The sequence below is a fragment of the Mirounga angustirostris genome, unplaced genomic scaffold (genome assembly GCF_029215605.1).
Source record: "Mirounga angustirostris isolate CCGP_5_RB_7025 unplaced genomic scaffold, mMirAng1.0.hap1 SCAF_3, whole genome shotgun sequence".
Taxonomy (NCBI): Eukaryota; Metazoa; Chordata; class Mammalia; order Carnivora; family Phocidae; genus Mirounga; species Mirounga angustirostris.
In genome coordinates this window covers 159809657-159824251 of record NW_026991711.1, presented here as the reverse complement: position 1 = coordinate 159824251, position 14595 = coordinate 159809657, and the positions used below count along the sequence as shown (strand labels likewise).

The 14595-nt window shown below is 42.3% G+C and overlaps 1 protein-coding gene across 2 annotated transcripts in view; it reads left to right on the top strand.

Moving 5' to 3' along the window:
• The window catches only part of SATB2 (SATB homeobox 2), a 187900-nt gene extending 182780 nt beyond the window's left edge, over positions 1 to 5120 (top strand). The window contains exons 11-12 of one of the 2 annotated variants that reach the window (XM_064586876.1): positions 1959 to 2452; positions 2574 to 5120. In XM_064586876.1, coding sequence (XP_064442946.1) covers positions 1959 to 2420 — 462 coding nt within the window. In that variant the 3' untranslated portion in view covers positions 2421 to 2452; positions 2574 to 5120. Of the gene's footprint in view, positions 1 to 1958 lie in introns of both variants that reach the window. The other variant, XM_045868283.3, reaches the window with a different exon arrangement.
• Positions 5121 to 14595: the final 9475 nt, after the last annotated feature.

Sequence of the window (14595 nt, the reverse complement as noted above, 5' to 3'; positions counted from 1 at the left end):
AGCAAGTTGTTAATGACAGTCTTCTCGGTAGAGCTTTCCTTCTTTGGTCAAATTGAAGAGGTTCGTAAATAACTATTAAAATGGGAACTTATTTCATGCAGAGAGACGATGTTGAAGAAGCAGTTATGAAGATCAAGAATAAGCTTGCCAAAGTAGGATCAGCTGACAAAACTAAAACAGTTTAGTTACAAGTTTGGTGTCCTTTGTTCAAGGAAAACAATCCAGGGATTGGGAGAGTATGGTACCTCACAAACAGTGGAGCACCATTTCTGAAGGATTTGGGGCAAGATCAGGTTTTATAGATCATTAGAAGGGGCAACACAAAGAGGGCATGGTTGTCTGGGGTTGCACACCTGACCTTATTTGTAGAGCCAGAGTTGGCTTGGTGTTTGGGGATTGGCCGACAGGAAGTACTGTGCTTCTGGTCAAGTGGCACATTTACAGGGACTCAGAAGTTCAGTCTGCTGACGTGGCGCCCCGGGCAAGAGCAGCTCCATGTTGGGTCTAGAAATTTATTTGAACACTAGAGGTTTTTTCTGTTTTGTTTTGTTTTCATTTTTTAAAAAAGATTTTATTTATTTATTTGACACAGAGAGAGAGACAGCGAGAGAGGGAACACAAGCAGGGGGAGTGGGAGAGGGAGAAGCAGGCTTCCCACCGAGCAGGGAGCCGGACACAGGGCTCAATCCCAGGACCCTGGGATCATGACCTGAGCCGAAGGCAGATGTGTAACAACTGAGCCACCCAGGCACCCCTGTTTTCACTATTTAATGAGTGGGGAATATGCAGAGATAAAAGAGAAGTTTAAGTTAATTATAACAACTAGAAAACCTGAACAATTAAGGATTAAAAAACAAATTAGGGAGTGTGTGCAAAACAGAGTATTAATAGTTTATAGTGATACTGAGGTCCATCTATGTGAGTATAAAATAGTCATTTAAAATTCTTCATTTAAGAAAAATGTTACATCTTTAAGTTAATTTGGAAGTCTTGTATTTTTTTAAAAACATTATTTAAGGATCAATATCAGGGCTGAAAGAAAATAAATGAAAGTTCTTCCTAATTTTATGAAGTATTGATTTTCTGACTGAAAACCAACTATTTCTCTGTTACACTCTTAAGGGTAATTATGAGGCTGATGGTAATAATTACTATCATTTATTGAATGTTTGCCCTAAGCTTGAGGTGGACAAACTATGGCCCATGGCCAAATCTGAGCCGCCACCTGTTTTTGTAAATAAAGTTTTATTGGAACACAGCCACCCTCATTTGCTTATCTGTTACTTATGGCTGCTTTCACACTACAAAAATAGAGTTGTCTTTGCAACAGAGACTGTATGGCCCTGCAATATTTACTATCTGGCCCTTTACTGAAAAAGTTTGCCAACCTCTGATTTAAGGTAAGCACTATTCTTTGCATACATTATGTTACTTAATTCTTGCAACATCTCTGGGAAGTTAGTGTCTTATCCTTCTTCTTTTAGATAATGGAATTGAGGCTTAAAGATGTTATTGCCTTGTACAGGGACACCCGGTTAAGTGGAAGAGTCTGGACTTGGACCCATGAGGTCTGATTGTAGAGCCTGCACTTTCTCGCTGAGTCCAGTTTCTTTGCCATTAGGCTTTAGAGAGGTGGCATATCATGCCGGTTAACAGCAGGGAGGGCTCTGGAGCCAGATTGTTCGAATGCAAATGACCTTGGGCAACAAACGTCTTAACTTCTTTGTGCCTCAGAATATAAATGTCAGCACACCTTACTGTTATTAACCTCTTGTTTTGTAAATGAGATCCTAAATCTCCAGAAATTCGTTTAGGTTTGCCAAAGACCTGAATTTACAAATGACAACAGCAGTACCCCAAAGGGAGACAGACCACACATGCTTCAGAGAGAGAATGGCTTTTGAAAGGTGAAATCCTGAGTCAGATGTTAAATTGTTTCCCTTGATTTTAATTATCAGGTCCTTCATAGGCAGCAGTCTCAGCCGGCCAAGGAGAGCTCCCCCCCCCGGGAAGAAGCCCCTCCCCCGCCTCCTCCGACGGAAGACGGTTGTGCCAAAAAGCCCCGGTCTCGCACGAAGATCTCCCTGGAAGCCCTGGGGATCCTCCAAAGCTTTATCCATGATGTGGGCCTGTACCCCGATCAGGAGGCGATCCACACGCTTTCTGCTCAGCTGGATCTCCCCAAACACACCATCATCAAGTTCTTCCAGAACCAGCGGTATCATGTGAAGCATCACGGGAAGCTCAAGGAACACCTGGGTTCCGCGGTGGATGTGGCCGAGTATAAGGACGAGGAGCTGCTGACCGAGTCCGAGGAGAACGACAGCGAGGAAGGCTCCGAGGAGATGTACAAAGTGGAGGCCGAGGAGGAAAATGCGGAGAAAAGCAAGGCCGCGCCTGCTGAAATTGACCAGAGATAATGTGAACTCCTACCAGGCAAAGCAATATATCGGTCCAAGGATTTTCTGTTTTAATTTCTTTAAAAACATTTTTTTTTTGCTTTATTTTATTTTTATCTTTTTTTTGGTCTGTTTTGTTTTTCTTACCTTTTTTGACGTTTCTTTGTTGCACAGGATACACCTATAGACTGAGTAAGTTCAGTATTTCCGAATCAGACATCGCCTTGGCAAAGACACTAAAGTGTTACACTTTTGCAATTGACTGGATCATAGTAATTATAATCACAGGAGACTCTGCCTTCATTATCCTTGCACTTATGGAAGAGACATCAGGCAAGTTCCAGGATGAAAAGATCTACAAAACAAATGAAGGAAGCTACAAGTGTGTGTGTATATGTATATGTATATATCTATATATTTACATATATATATTAAATTGCATGGGACAGAGAACTTTACAATCCGAAAGAATAGACTGTGAAATGAGTTCTTAAAGAAGAGACTTGTTTATGTATTAAAAAAAAAAAAACCACTTCACAGTGAGTCGCTTTGGCTTTTTGATAAACTGCGGCCTGCTCTCAGGGTGGGGTGACTATTTTTGAATTCCTATTTATTTTCTGTGTTTGTCCCTGATTTTTTTTTTTTTTTTTTTTTTTTTAATTCTATGGCTTCCTATCTGGCAGCTTGATGGGTAATTTTTGAGGTATGTATTTAACAAAATAAATCAACACTGCCAAAAAGAAAGAAGAAAGTAAAGTGGAAAAAAAAATCAGGGCACCTTAAAATGATACAAGTCAAATTGCTCTTAAGACACAACGCACACTTAAAATGACTCGATATGTTCCGTTATTCAACTTGTCATTCCTGTAGTGAACAGATGCATTTCTGTGGAATTCCAAGTGAATAAAACTGTAATTCAGTACAGAGAAAACTTGTCCTTTAAGTGCAGTCTTGATAAAATGACATTTTGACGTTGGACGTATGGAATTCATAGTTTGAGCCACGTTTTATTGTGAAACTTACTTACCTGTTCGTGGCTTCGAATCTTAAAATTAATAAGCCTGCTCATTTAAAAGTTGTTTGTTGTTGCTGTTTTCTCTTTTTTTCTTTCTTTTTTTTTTTAAATAGAAAATAGTTCAATGTAATGTTAAGTTAGAAGTTGCTGCCCAGTTAAAGGGGTTCCCTCCCAAATAAATCTCCATCCTTCCATCTCCCAAAAGATGTTTCTTATTTCTGTTTCACTTGGGGCTTCCTCTTCTTCGTACACATTCCATCCACCTAACCCAGCGTTTGTGGTCCCTGCTCTCATGCCTCATCCTTTCCCTGGTATGGCAGCCTGAACAAGAACCTGTTTTTGAATCATTGTGCAGCTCCAGGCAATAGAGTAAGCGAAGCGATTTCAGTGGAATCACGTACTCATCATAAATGGAAACATCTTCTCAGTTACCTACATAGCAATTACCTTACGTAAAGCAGAACTAATGCCGACTGGCTGCTTAGTGGAATGAGCATTAAAGCTGCAATCTACTATAGCTCTCCAAACCTCCTGTAGCTTCCTCTCAGAAGCACCAGCAGCATTACTTCCCACTTCTACTTAGCGTAATTGCAAGAGGTGACCTCACCTTCAGGACCTAACCCCTGCTTCAACGTGGCCATCAAACAGTCCCACACGGTTGGATTTTTTTTGGAGTCGTGCTCTCATGCAACCTTGTCAAAGACCTCATGCAATATCACTTTGAAAGTTATTTTCTGTTTACTACACAAACATTGTAATATAACTGTTAATACTATTTATATATTTGAAAGGTATAAAAGGTAGGAGTTAAAAAAAAAAAACCTCTATGTGTAGATATTAACTCAGAACTTACAATATACAGGGAGAAGACATGTTGCAATACAAGCTAATTCTAGCTGCTCAGTAACCTCTGGAGTTTTTAAAGGGACACTCTCCTGTACTTTTCCCAGTAATGATGTTGAAACAATTCTCTTGACACGAGCGTCACATACCTTTGCAAAAGGATGGTGGTTTGCAGTTAAGCCCTGGGCCCGTCCTTCTGCTTCTGTAGCGTGCTGCAGCTTTAATCCGAAAGTCCACGCTTGCTGCTTCCTGATCTCCGAGTTACTCTTTCCAAGTTGTCTTCTTACACTGTTTCTGAAGGTCACTCTGTACATGTAATGGAAACTGATTTTGCCAAGCTCTTACAAGGTGGTTCATCTATCGATGGCATCCGCATTTGGTATCTTTTACACTTCAACCAAAAATTTATTAGGTATTTTTCAATGCTAAGTCTTGCCTTTTATTTTTTAATTTCACTGCCAAGTTTGCAGTGATTCTAAGTGAATCTGTGGGCATTTTAGCCTGTGGTCTTGCCAGATCTTTGCGAATTACAATGCATATATGTCTATTTATTCAATATCTGTCATATAATATCTATTTGGAAGAAGAAACTTTCTCTTGTAGTGCCTCTTGACAAAGCACAATTTCCCGCCTTTTTTTTCTTTTTTTTTTGTGAAATGAAAAAACAAATTGTGTTTTATTGCGGTATCAACAATGTGAATAAGGATTAACATATTGTAAATGTTCTTTTTTCCATGTAAATCAACTATCTTTGTTATCACTAAGTGATAATTAATTTTTAACTTATGTGCATTGTTAGGCTGTTAGAACTTTTTGGTTGTTAAAATAAAACGCATTCAATAAATACGAGACTCGTTTGTCAAGTATTTTACTGGGCATTGCCTTCTTTCCCACTTAACTTTTCATGTGGACTGAGACCTGGGGAGTGTCAGAAAAACCCACTCCCTTATTTTAGAAGTAAGGGAGCAGCACCCGCAATTACAGACGCTTGAGCCCTGTACTAGGTATGGAGTTAATGGTACATGTGAATGCGTGTACCTCTCTGTGTGCTTAGAAACGCACGCATGCTCACATTCTGCAGCTGGCAACGGGGAAAGCCATCGCGCCAGACATTTTGTCGTACACAAACAGAACTCAAACTTATGGGCTTGCTTCTTTATTTTCCTAGTGAATATTTTCTGTTCATAATTAAAAACCCACCAATGACTGCGTGTCAGGAGTCTTGGAGCACATATGTCCATGGGTAATGGACATAATAAAAGCCTTTCATACTTAGAGCTGGGGGACCATGTGTGCGTAGAGGAATGCCGAAGGATTGATGTATCTGAGAAATGTGTGAGATGATTTTTGAGAAAGTGCTTACGATGGAAAAAATTGCTCGAAAGACTCAAGCTAATAAGGAAGGAGCAAGTGCTTAGCTTTAGAACTGGCAAAGACAAAGTCAATTAAAAAGTGATTTTATTTTCTTTTGATACTGTAAATTGTCTTTTGTGCGCGCAGTTGTGTGTGTGTGTGTGTGTTTTGCATCTGGTTGACATACAGATGGGATTTTTCTTTCCCTTCTTCCTTAGTTTCACTTGCCTTTTTTTTTTTAGTTAACAGCTCACAGACCATGTAGAGAGGTTTTAAGGACAGTTTGTGAGTACTGGATATTTGCAGAAAAGCAGACAGCCCCAAAGCACAGAGTTCTGAAGGTTTTTAAAGAAAAATTAGAGGGGCGCCTGGGTGGCTCAGTCGGTTAAGCGACTGCCTTCAGCTCAGGTCATGATCCTGGAGTCCCGGGATCGAGTCCCGCATCGGGCTCCCCGCTCGGCAGGGAGTCTGCTTCTCCCTCCGACCCTCCCCCCTCTCATGTGCTCTCTCTCTCTCTCTCAAATAAATAAATAAAATCTTTAAAAAAAAAAATTAGAGGCTCCATACAAAGCAAAACACATTATTTATGCAAATGTAAATGAGTTCTGTTTTGGGATAAAGACTTGGAAGGAACGCATGTGTAAGATAACTGACTTTTAGCACAAGTAACTTCTACACGCATGAGGTGGTGTTTTTAGGGGTCCACCGTCATCATAGGTGACAAACTCCAGAGTGAGAGGCTCCGCCCACAAATGGATTGGCTTCTGCCAGAAGGCGGTTTCTGCGCGAGCAACTTCTCTTTCCAAGAAGGAGTATGAGTTTTCTTGACTCTATATGTTAAGTCATATTATAGCATCTGAGAGCCATCACTCCATCAGTTGAGTTTTTGTCTTTTTAAAATTTTTCTTAGAAGAGATCTTTTCCTTTACTGTTATTTCCCTTTCTATAAAGGTTTAAATAAAGATTTAAAAGTCCCTACATTTTTTCTAAAGGCCCATCATGGCACAATGAGACAGTAAACATTTATTAAACATGTACTGTATGTCAGATAATTTGCTAGGAACTGAGGTGACAAGGGAAAATACATGACTTGGTGTTCTCCCCTCAAGGAGTGTATAACTTGTTAGAAAGGTTTAATATAAGTCCAGGAAAAGTGAAATAGTCATACAGTGGTTGTCTCCAGACAGAGATTTATTTGCTTAGTGAGCGGTACAAACATGTGCTATGAATTTGGAGAAGGAAATGATAATTATTTGTGAGCTGGAATGGTCTTGAAAGGTGGATCACTTAGGATTGGCTGCATATAATGGGGGGGGGGGAGTAATTATGATGCAGACAAGGTAAAAATCTACCGGTTTCTTACAAGAAAGAAATTGCTGAGGTAAACTGGCTTCATGAAGTTGTCAGGGACTCACACACTCCCAGCTTCACTTTTCCTGGTGTTCCCATGTTCCTTCTTTCCCATGGTCCAAAAAGATTGCTAGAGCTCTCACCATCACACCCACCTTCCAGACATCGAGATGGAAGGAGGAGTAAAGAATGGCATACTCCTTTTCTTTTGTGGAGGCTCCTTCAAGCCCTACACCTGAATGCAAGGGAGATTAGTAAGTGTTTCTAGCAGTTCTGTTAATTCCAGAGACAAGGAGGGATGTGGATATTGGGTAGGCACCTAACAGCCTCTGCCACAGAGGATATCGGGAAAGATGTTGAACATAATTGATAGGAAGAGGTTAAGTGAAAGGTGCATTTGCTCGGCAGTTACTCCCTGTACCTTGCACCTCCTTCTCCTGACCACCCGGAGTTCTTTCCCTGGTCAAATTTAAGGATCAACCCAAGCCACACTTCTTCCAGGAAGCCCTTCTTGATCTGCTGTGCCAGTGTGCTTACAAATCCTTCTGTGCTCACACGGTGCCCGAGTATCCCGCCGTCACAGGACCGTCACAGGACTTGTGGCACATTGTGGTTGCTGTGGTTGCTCGCTGGGAAGGTGTGGAGTCTTTCTTTGCATCCATGCATGCAGAGGACAGGGGTAGGCAGGGGGAGGTGACACAGGTCCCGTGGAGAGAGGTGTGACAGTGTTTCTTGGGATGAGCATGCCCCCAGGACTGGCATGTTGAGTCAGAGACAGAAATGAAGGCTGAAACATGCAACGGGGGACAGGTGACTTCAAAAGCTGCCTATCCACTGTTGCCGAGGACATAGTGGAGCCAGGGTGGGAAGCCAGGTCTGCATGCCTCCACAACTTGCGTTTTCACCCTGGTATTGCACCACCTCTTGTTTTCGTGTCCTAGAATGTCCTAGAAAGACTGTATGAACTGAACATCAATTTATTGACCAGCATACTTTATGTGAGATGGCCTTTTGACTTCTCTTAACACACTTCTTCATAATCTTCATCTGAGTATGACATTTCCGATGGAATTTTGTCCTGAAAGCAAAGCCTATTTTTAAAAAACACCATGCTAGTAAAACTGTCCCAGAAGAATCTAGAAGTAGCTTCTTCAATGACATTTTAAAAGGTTTGAAGTGTTACCTTCACATATGGAGAAATAATTACAAAAATAATCCATTAACACTGTAATAAATAGTGCAGAGCAATGATTAATTAAAGAGAGAACTATAATTTATTCATTATCCATTAACAGGCATAATCCCATTTTAACATAAAACAGCAGAGACGAAAGGAATTCTGGGAGGCTCAGTGACAGCTTTGGACTGAGCGTTCCTCAGGACCCTCCCTCAGCTTAAGGAAGAGTTAAGAAGAAAAATTATTTATAATTCAGCCTGTCTCCAGTTGACTGTGAAGAGGCAGTGCCCTATCCTAGTACCTATTCTCAACAGTTTTGCAGCTTAAGTTGTTTTTCAGACCCACAATCTCCTCTGTGGGGAATGAAGCTAATAATTCACGTATCTCAGAATTGTTATTATTAAAGAGGTGGAAGCATCTAGAACAACCTCTTTTTTGATTTCCTCTCTCCTTCTAAGAGAGAAAGAGCAGGATATAATAAAATGTTATAAATGACTTAAAATAATTCAGATGAGTTTTAAAGTAGAATCAAGTCTGATGTTTTCAAAAAGTTGGGTTACAAGATTTCAAGCTTTTGTGCCTAGGGGCACCTGAGTGGCTCAGTCGGTTGAGTGTCTCACTCTCGATTGGGCTCAGGTCGTGATCTCGGGGTGGTGGGATCCAGCCCCGAGTGTGGCTCCATGCTCAGGGTAGAGTCTGCTGGAGACTCACCCTCTCCCTCGGCCCCATCCCCCCTTGCATGCTCGCTCACGCTCTCTCTCTCTCTAAAATAAATAAATCTTAACAACAACAATAAAGCTGATGTACCTGAAGGGTTACTGTGCTCTAGTCCTGGCTTTGTGCCTCCTCTCTGCCTCTCTTCCATTCTCCCTTCTACATTTCTTTCCTTCCTGCCCTCCCTTCCTCGCTTTCCTTCTACCTTTCAAGAGCTAGAATGTGGTTTTCTTTCTTAATGAGAAAGAAAATGAATGCGATGTTTTAGTAGCCTTCTGAAATCTTCAAAGTGAGTTGTTTAAACACGGATGGCACTGAGCTCTTGTTTTTCTCCTGCTTCATCCCTGCTTGTTTTGTTTGCTGATCCTTTCTTTTCTCTACAGAGCCTTGGGTTGGGGGGTGGAGAGGTGCACTGCAGGGTTCCTCCTCTGGTCCTCCTCTTCCTGGATCTGCACTCTTTGCTCATTCACTATCTTGATACTTAGGGTGCCCGTCTGCTGACAACACCCCAGTTTCTTCTCCAGGTCTCCAGATTGTTCCGTTCCGATGTCCGCTCAGCACCTCCACTTGGACGGCGTGCTTCTAACGGCTCAAAATGACCTCCTTGTCTTCTTCCCAAATGTGCCCCACCCAGCTGATGGCAACTCCAACCTTCCAATTGCTTGGACCTCAAACTGCGGGTTTATTCTTTATTCTGTTTCTTTTCTGTCAGCAAAGTTCTTTCGGGTCTGCCTTCCAAGTATATTCACAATCTGACAAGCTCTCCCCTTCTTTCTGCTCCCAGCTTGGTCAGAGCCACATCCTCTTACCAGATCTGACCCTCCCTGACCTTCCCTTCCCTTCCACTCTCCCTGGGCTTCCTGGGCTCCCGCCATGTCAGCCTCCTGGTTGCCCAAAATACACAGGCACCCTCTCGCCTTTGCTCTTCTTCTACCTCTAGGCTGCACGAGGAGAGCTCCCCGCCTCCTCCCACCCAACCCCCCCAACCCCCAGCCAGGTCACACTCCTCCATCCCCTCCAGTCCACTCAAACATCACCTCTTCAGTGAGGACTACTTAGACTAGCTTATTGGAAATTGCAAACCAACCCCACCCCTGCTCTTGGATCCCTTTTATCTTATCCTACTTTAATTTTTTCATAGCTTTTAACATAATCTATAATTTACTTATTTTTCATGTTTTTGTTTGTCAGTCCCCTTACCATCCAATGAAAATACCAGGAGGGCACAAAGCCTGTTTTTTTTTAAACCAATAAGTGTTTAAGTAGAGTACATTTCATAGTTTTTATCTAGTTGGATTTTTCAATTTTCAACTTCAGCCAGGATTAGGGTTTGAATTACTTTATAGAGATTAACTTCATCTGAATATTTCTTTAATGCATACCCAAGGCACCTGACACCTCAGGAACCACTAAGGCTGACATTTGTAAGCCCACATCTGGGTCATTCACTTGGGTCTGCCATTCTCTGCTTTCTTCGACGATATAATCACTGAACCACAGATTTTGTTGTCTAGCACGTCCTCTTATTCAAACAGAAATCCCTTCTCAGGTTGGAGGCCTCCTTGGCTGGAGGCCATGCAGCCTTGTCCCTCCATGACTAGGGGCTTATGACTTTGGAAATCAGCCCATTGCACCTTTGCGCAGCCCTGCTGTCCCTGAGCAATCACTGGCGCTGTCCTAGGCAGCATTTGCTCTTCCAGTAACCACCTCACATATTTGAGCTCACGCTGGAGCAAAATCCCTGAAGTTCTTAGGTTTCTTGTATTAATCATGTGATATAGGTACACAGGAAGCTTACATCATTTAAACTGTGTGAATACAGCTTAGACCAAGGAAAGGGATCATCCTACCCTCTTCAAACTAATCAGGCCACATTACAGCATTATTCTCAGTTCTGGATGACGTGTTTCAGAAAAATATTGGTAAATTGATGTATATTCAGAAGACAGAAAGTAACCAGGATGGTGGGGGCCTTGAAAGCTTATTTTCATCAACCAACAAACCAAATTTATGAAATGTCTATTATATTGACGTCACTCTGAGGGAAACAAAGTCAGGATCTTTAGTTGACATCAGCAGAACTAACTTGAGCCACATAAGCAGAAGGAGGAATTTGCTAGAAGACATTAGAGTGCTCGGAGAACTCCAGGGAGAGTCAGAAAATCAGGTTTAGAAGTTAGGGTCAATGTCCCAGACTACTCTGGTGGAGACCACACTGCTTCCCCCTTCTCCATGGGGCACAGACATCAGAACTTGGTTCCCTGATCTTGGGCATGGATACCACCTGCGGAACCTCTGCCTCTCGTGCCTCTGAGGTCTGGATGGCTCTACTATTGCCCTTAACAGAATGGAATACACATGGCCAACTTTTTGTTATTCCACTCCCTTCCAAATCAACGTGTCATGCAGGTGTGACTGATTGAAGTCATCTAAGTCACGTACAGGGAAGGCTGGGAATGTGAATTTCTATCTGGATTCATAGGTGGGAACTTCACCAAACGTAGGAGCCATAGTCAGAGGTACTCAAGGCTGAAAAGCATGCCAAATGGGATGACTAGATTGTGAGCTCTTTGAGGAAAGATACTGTGTCTTATTCAAACAACATGGTGTTTGATTTGAAATCAGAAAGATCTGGTACTCCACTTCTTAGCTTTCTATGACGTTGGGCTATAGATAATATGGATCTCAGTTTTCACATTGATAAAAAGATGAAAATAATACCTACCTTGTAGTATTTTTGTGTATGAGAATCATGGTTAAAGCATCTAAAGCGTAGTGCCTGCCTGTAAATGATGGGTTTCTCTCAATACCTTTATATTCCTATGACTGAGGATGGTGCTTGGTATAGTGTTCAATTTTTTAAAAAGTGGGAATGTTTATGGAAGTCATCGTATTTGCCTTCAAGAAAAATGTCAGTGGGCAGGTAACATGTAAACCTCAAAATACTAAAACCCAAGGTGGCACAACCTAGATCCACTGTGGCTGGGAAGGTCAGTGTCCTCCAAGGTGCTGATGTTTGTTTTTATCCGTAGAAACGAGGAGCGGCCTCAAGTTATACTTAGTCCTGATACTTTACTCAGAGCTACTGAGTGTGAACTTGGCCAAGGGTAAAATCACATCCATCAATCATTCTTCTTCATGTTTGTATTCAATTGGATATTACTAAGTATTTCCCAATTGCAGGCCAACTCATTAGATTATCTGGGGACACATTTTATAACTAATTCCAGGGTGGGCAAGCATCAGATTTGGGTGCTTGAACATCAGAAGGATCATCAAAACATAAGAGAACTTTCTCTACATCCAAGACAGCTCACAGATAACACTGCTTTGAAAGCCTCAAGGCTCAAACTGGAACAACTGGGTTTCAACCAATTATGGGTCAAAATACTTACACATAATCGAAGTTGCTTCCTGCAGGTAGTCTTGGGGCCCAGTTCTCGTGGCAGTGAGGAGGCCTATTGCACTGGGAACAGCAGGAAGACTCTGCAAGCTTCAGCATCAGCGTAGAACTGGAGCACTTACGCCCAGCCTTCATCATCAAGTACGCCTCTCAACTATCTGCTACTCTGGAAAGTGCTATTTTGGTAAGATAGTCCCTTGTGTCATTGCCAGACATTAGGATTTCATGGACCAGTAATATCCAACCCCACGAGACTTGGGGACCAACAGAGAGTTGTCAAGTTTTATATTGGCAAATAAAACATTCAACAAACAATACTAAATATAAAATGGCATCTGCTCCACCAACATTACATCAGAGAAAGGACTTTTAACCCCTACCAAAAGTGGGAGGGCATAATCTTAGAATAAAGCATCAGGAAAGTTAACCAATCGGCAATAAAATGTCTATGTCTTGGTCTTGTTTTTCTCCTTTGTCTGGGGAGCAGTGAAGACTATAGCCCAGAAGTTGACTGCAGAGGACATTTGAGAACTGCTGGTCTGAGGAATACACTAGGTATTTACTTCCCAAGATACTCTATCTTTTGATTAAGTCAGGCACCAGAAGATCCGCATTGAAACCAAAATGAGCTCAGCCTACTAAGAATGGACTCAACTGTGCATTGCTGGTATCAAGGGTTGTTCCAAGAAACCACTGACATGTGGACCTTACCATTGCTTTTTTTTTTTTAATATTTTATTTATTTGTTTGACAGAGAGAGACACAGTGAGAGAGGGAACACAAGCAGGGGGAGTAGGAGAGGGAGAGGCAGGCTTCCCGCGGAGCAGGGAGCCCGATGCGGGGCTCGATCCCAGGACCCTGGGATCACGACCTGAGCCGAAGGCAGACGCTTAACCGACTGAGCCACCCACGCGCCCCCTTCCCATCGCTTTTGCTGTTAAACTAATGAGGCAGCTGTTGCCTATAATGTCTGTCACTGGCTCCCAAGTCAAATTCCACTTGAGAAATTTCTTTCAGAGTTGGAAGTAAAAGAGATCATTGGCTCTCCAGTGGAACAGGTATGTTATGTTCTTTTACTGATAATGAGAACTGTTGAACTTTTTGAGTTACCTTTTTGGCCTCAGCTACTCGGAAGCTCAGAGTCAACTCTAATGTTACTCACAGCTACTGAATGAACCCTGTACTTCTAAATAGGGAACAGGGGACACCTGAAAACTGAGCTTAGAGAGCACAGAGCTTTTAGCAGCAAGTTATTAAAAATATTAAACCTAATAAATCCATCCTTCTGAAGAGACCAAAGAACTCCCCCGAGTTCATGTTTGGGATATCTCATGTGATCGTGCGGGTTGTTCCCAGCACCGGTGTGCTGTGTCCAGGTGAAGAGGCAGTGGAGGCTCAGCAAATCACGTGCTTTGGCGTGGGGTCTGCTGCTGTCCAGAGAAAGAAGCCCTTTTTTCTCATTAGCGCCAAGGTGCCCCCTGCCCGCACTCACGCACAAACCCGCTCACTTGTGCCTATCCTCTTTCAGCATCTGCTCCTGTGACATCAGAATCCCACACCTAAAGATCTTATGATTTGTGAACACAGGGAGCTCTGCAAGGCTGACCTGAGGGGGTGAGGCCAAGCTGCATCTCCGCTTCGGTGGACTTTGGGCAACAACAGAGCTTTGCCTCAGTAGAATCGCCACCGTTTTTTTCCGCCTCTCAGCTTTAGTAGGAAGGCCAAGACAAGAAACAAGAGAGCTACCAAAAGCAACAAAAAATTGTTAGTCAGAACTTTTGACTGATTGGTGCCTCCAATTTCCCCCAACATGCCAGATGTACAGCTTTTTACTGTATGTAGTTACATATGTGTCCTTTGCATAAAGCCTCTCTGGCTAAACCTCAATCCCTAACTATTATATATTCTGAATAAAAGTGAAACATCTCAGCATTTGCAAAAATTCAAGATTTATCAACATATTGAGCTTTTACTAAGTCATGAATTCTTGATTTGTATTCACAGTGCTTTTACATATTCATAGCCCTCTTTAGCCAAAGATCTTCAATATTCATTTACTATGGAGTGGTAAGTATATATTATTCAACTCCATTTACCAATGGGTAAACTGATGCCCAACTGAGGGCCTGATCAGAGAAGCCGAATAAAGAGCAAGATGCTCTTAGCCCTTCAGAGAGAGCTTGCTCCAGCTGTCTCCCTCCAGAAATAAAGGCCCAAGGCCTGCTTGTGATTCTCACTTCTCAAGCATCAGGGGAATCAGAATTTTTCCTTCTGGATTTGTTGGAATGTCTTGGATAGGGTTTTCTCTTAAAGTGCCTGGGACACAAGAATAGCCCAGGGG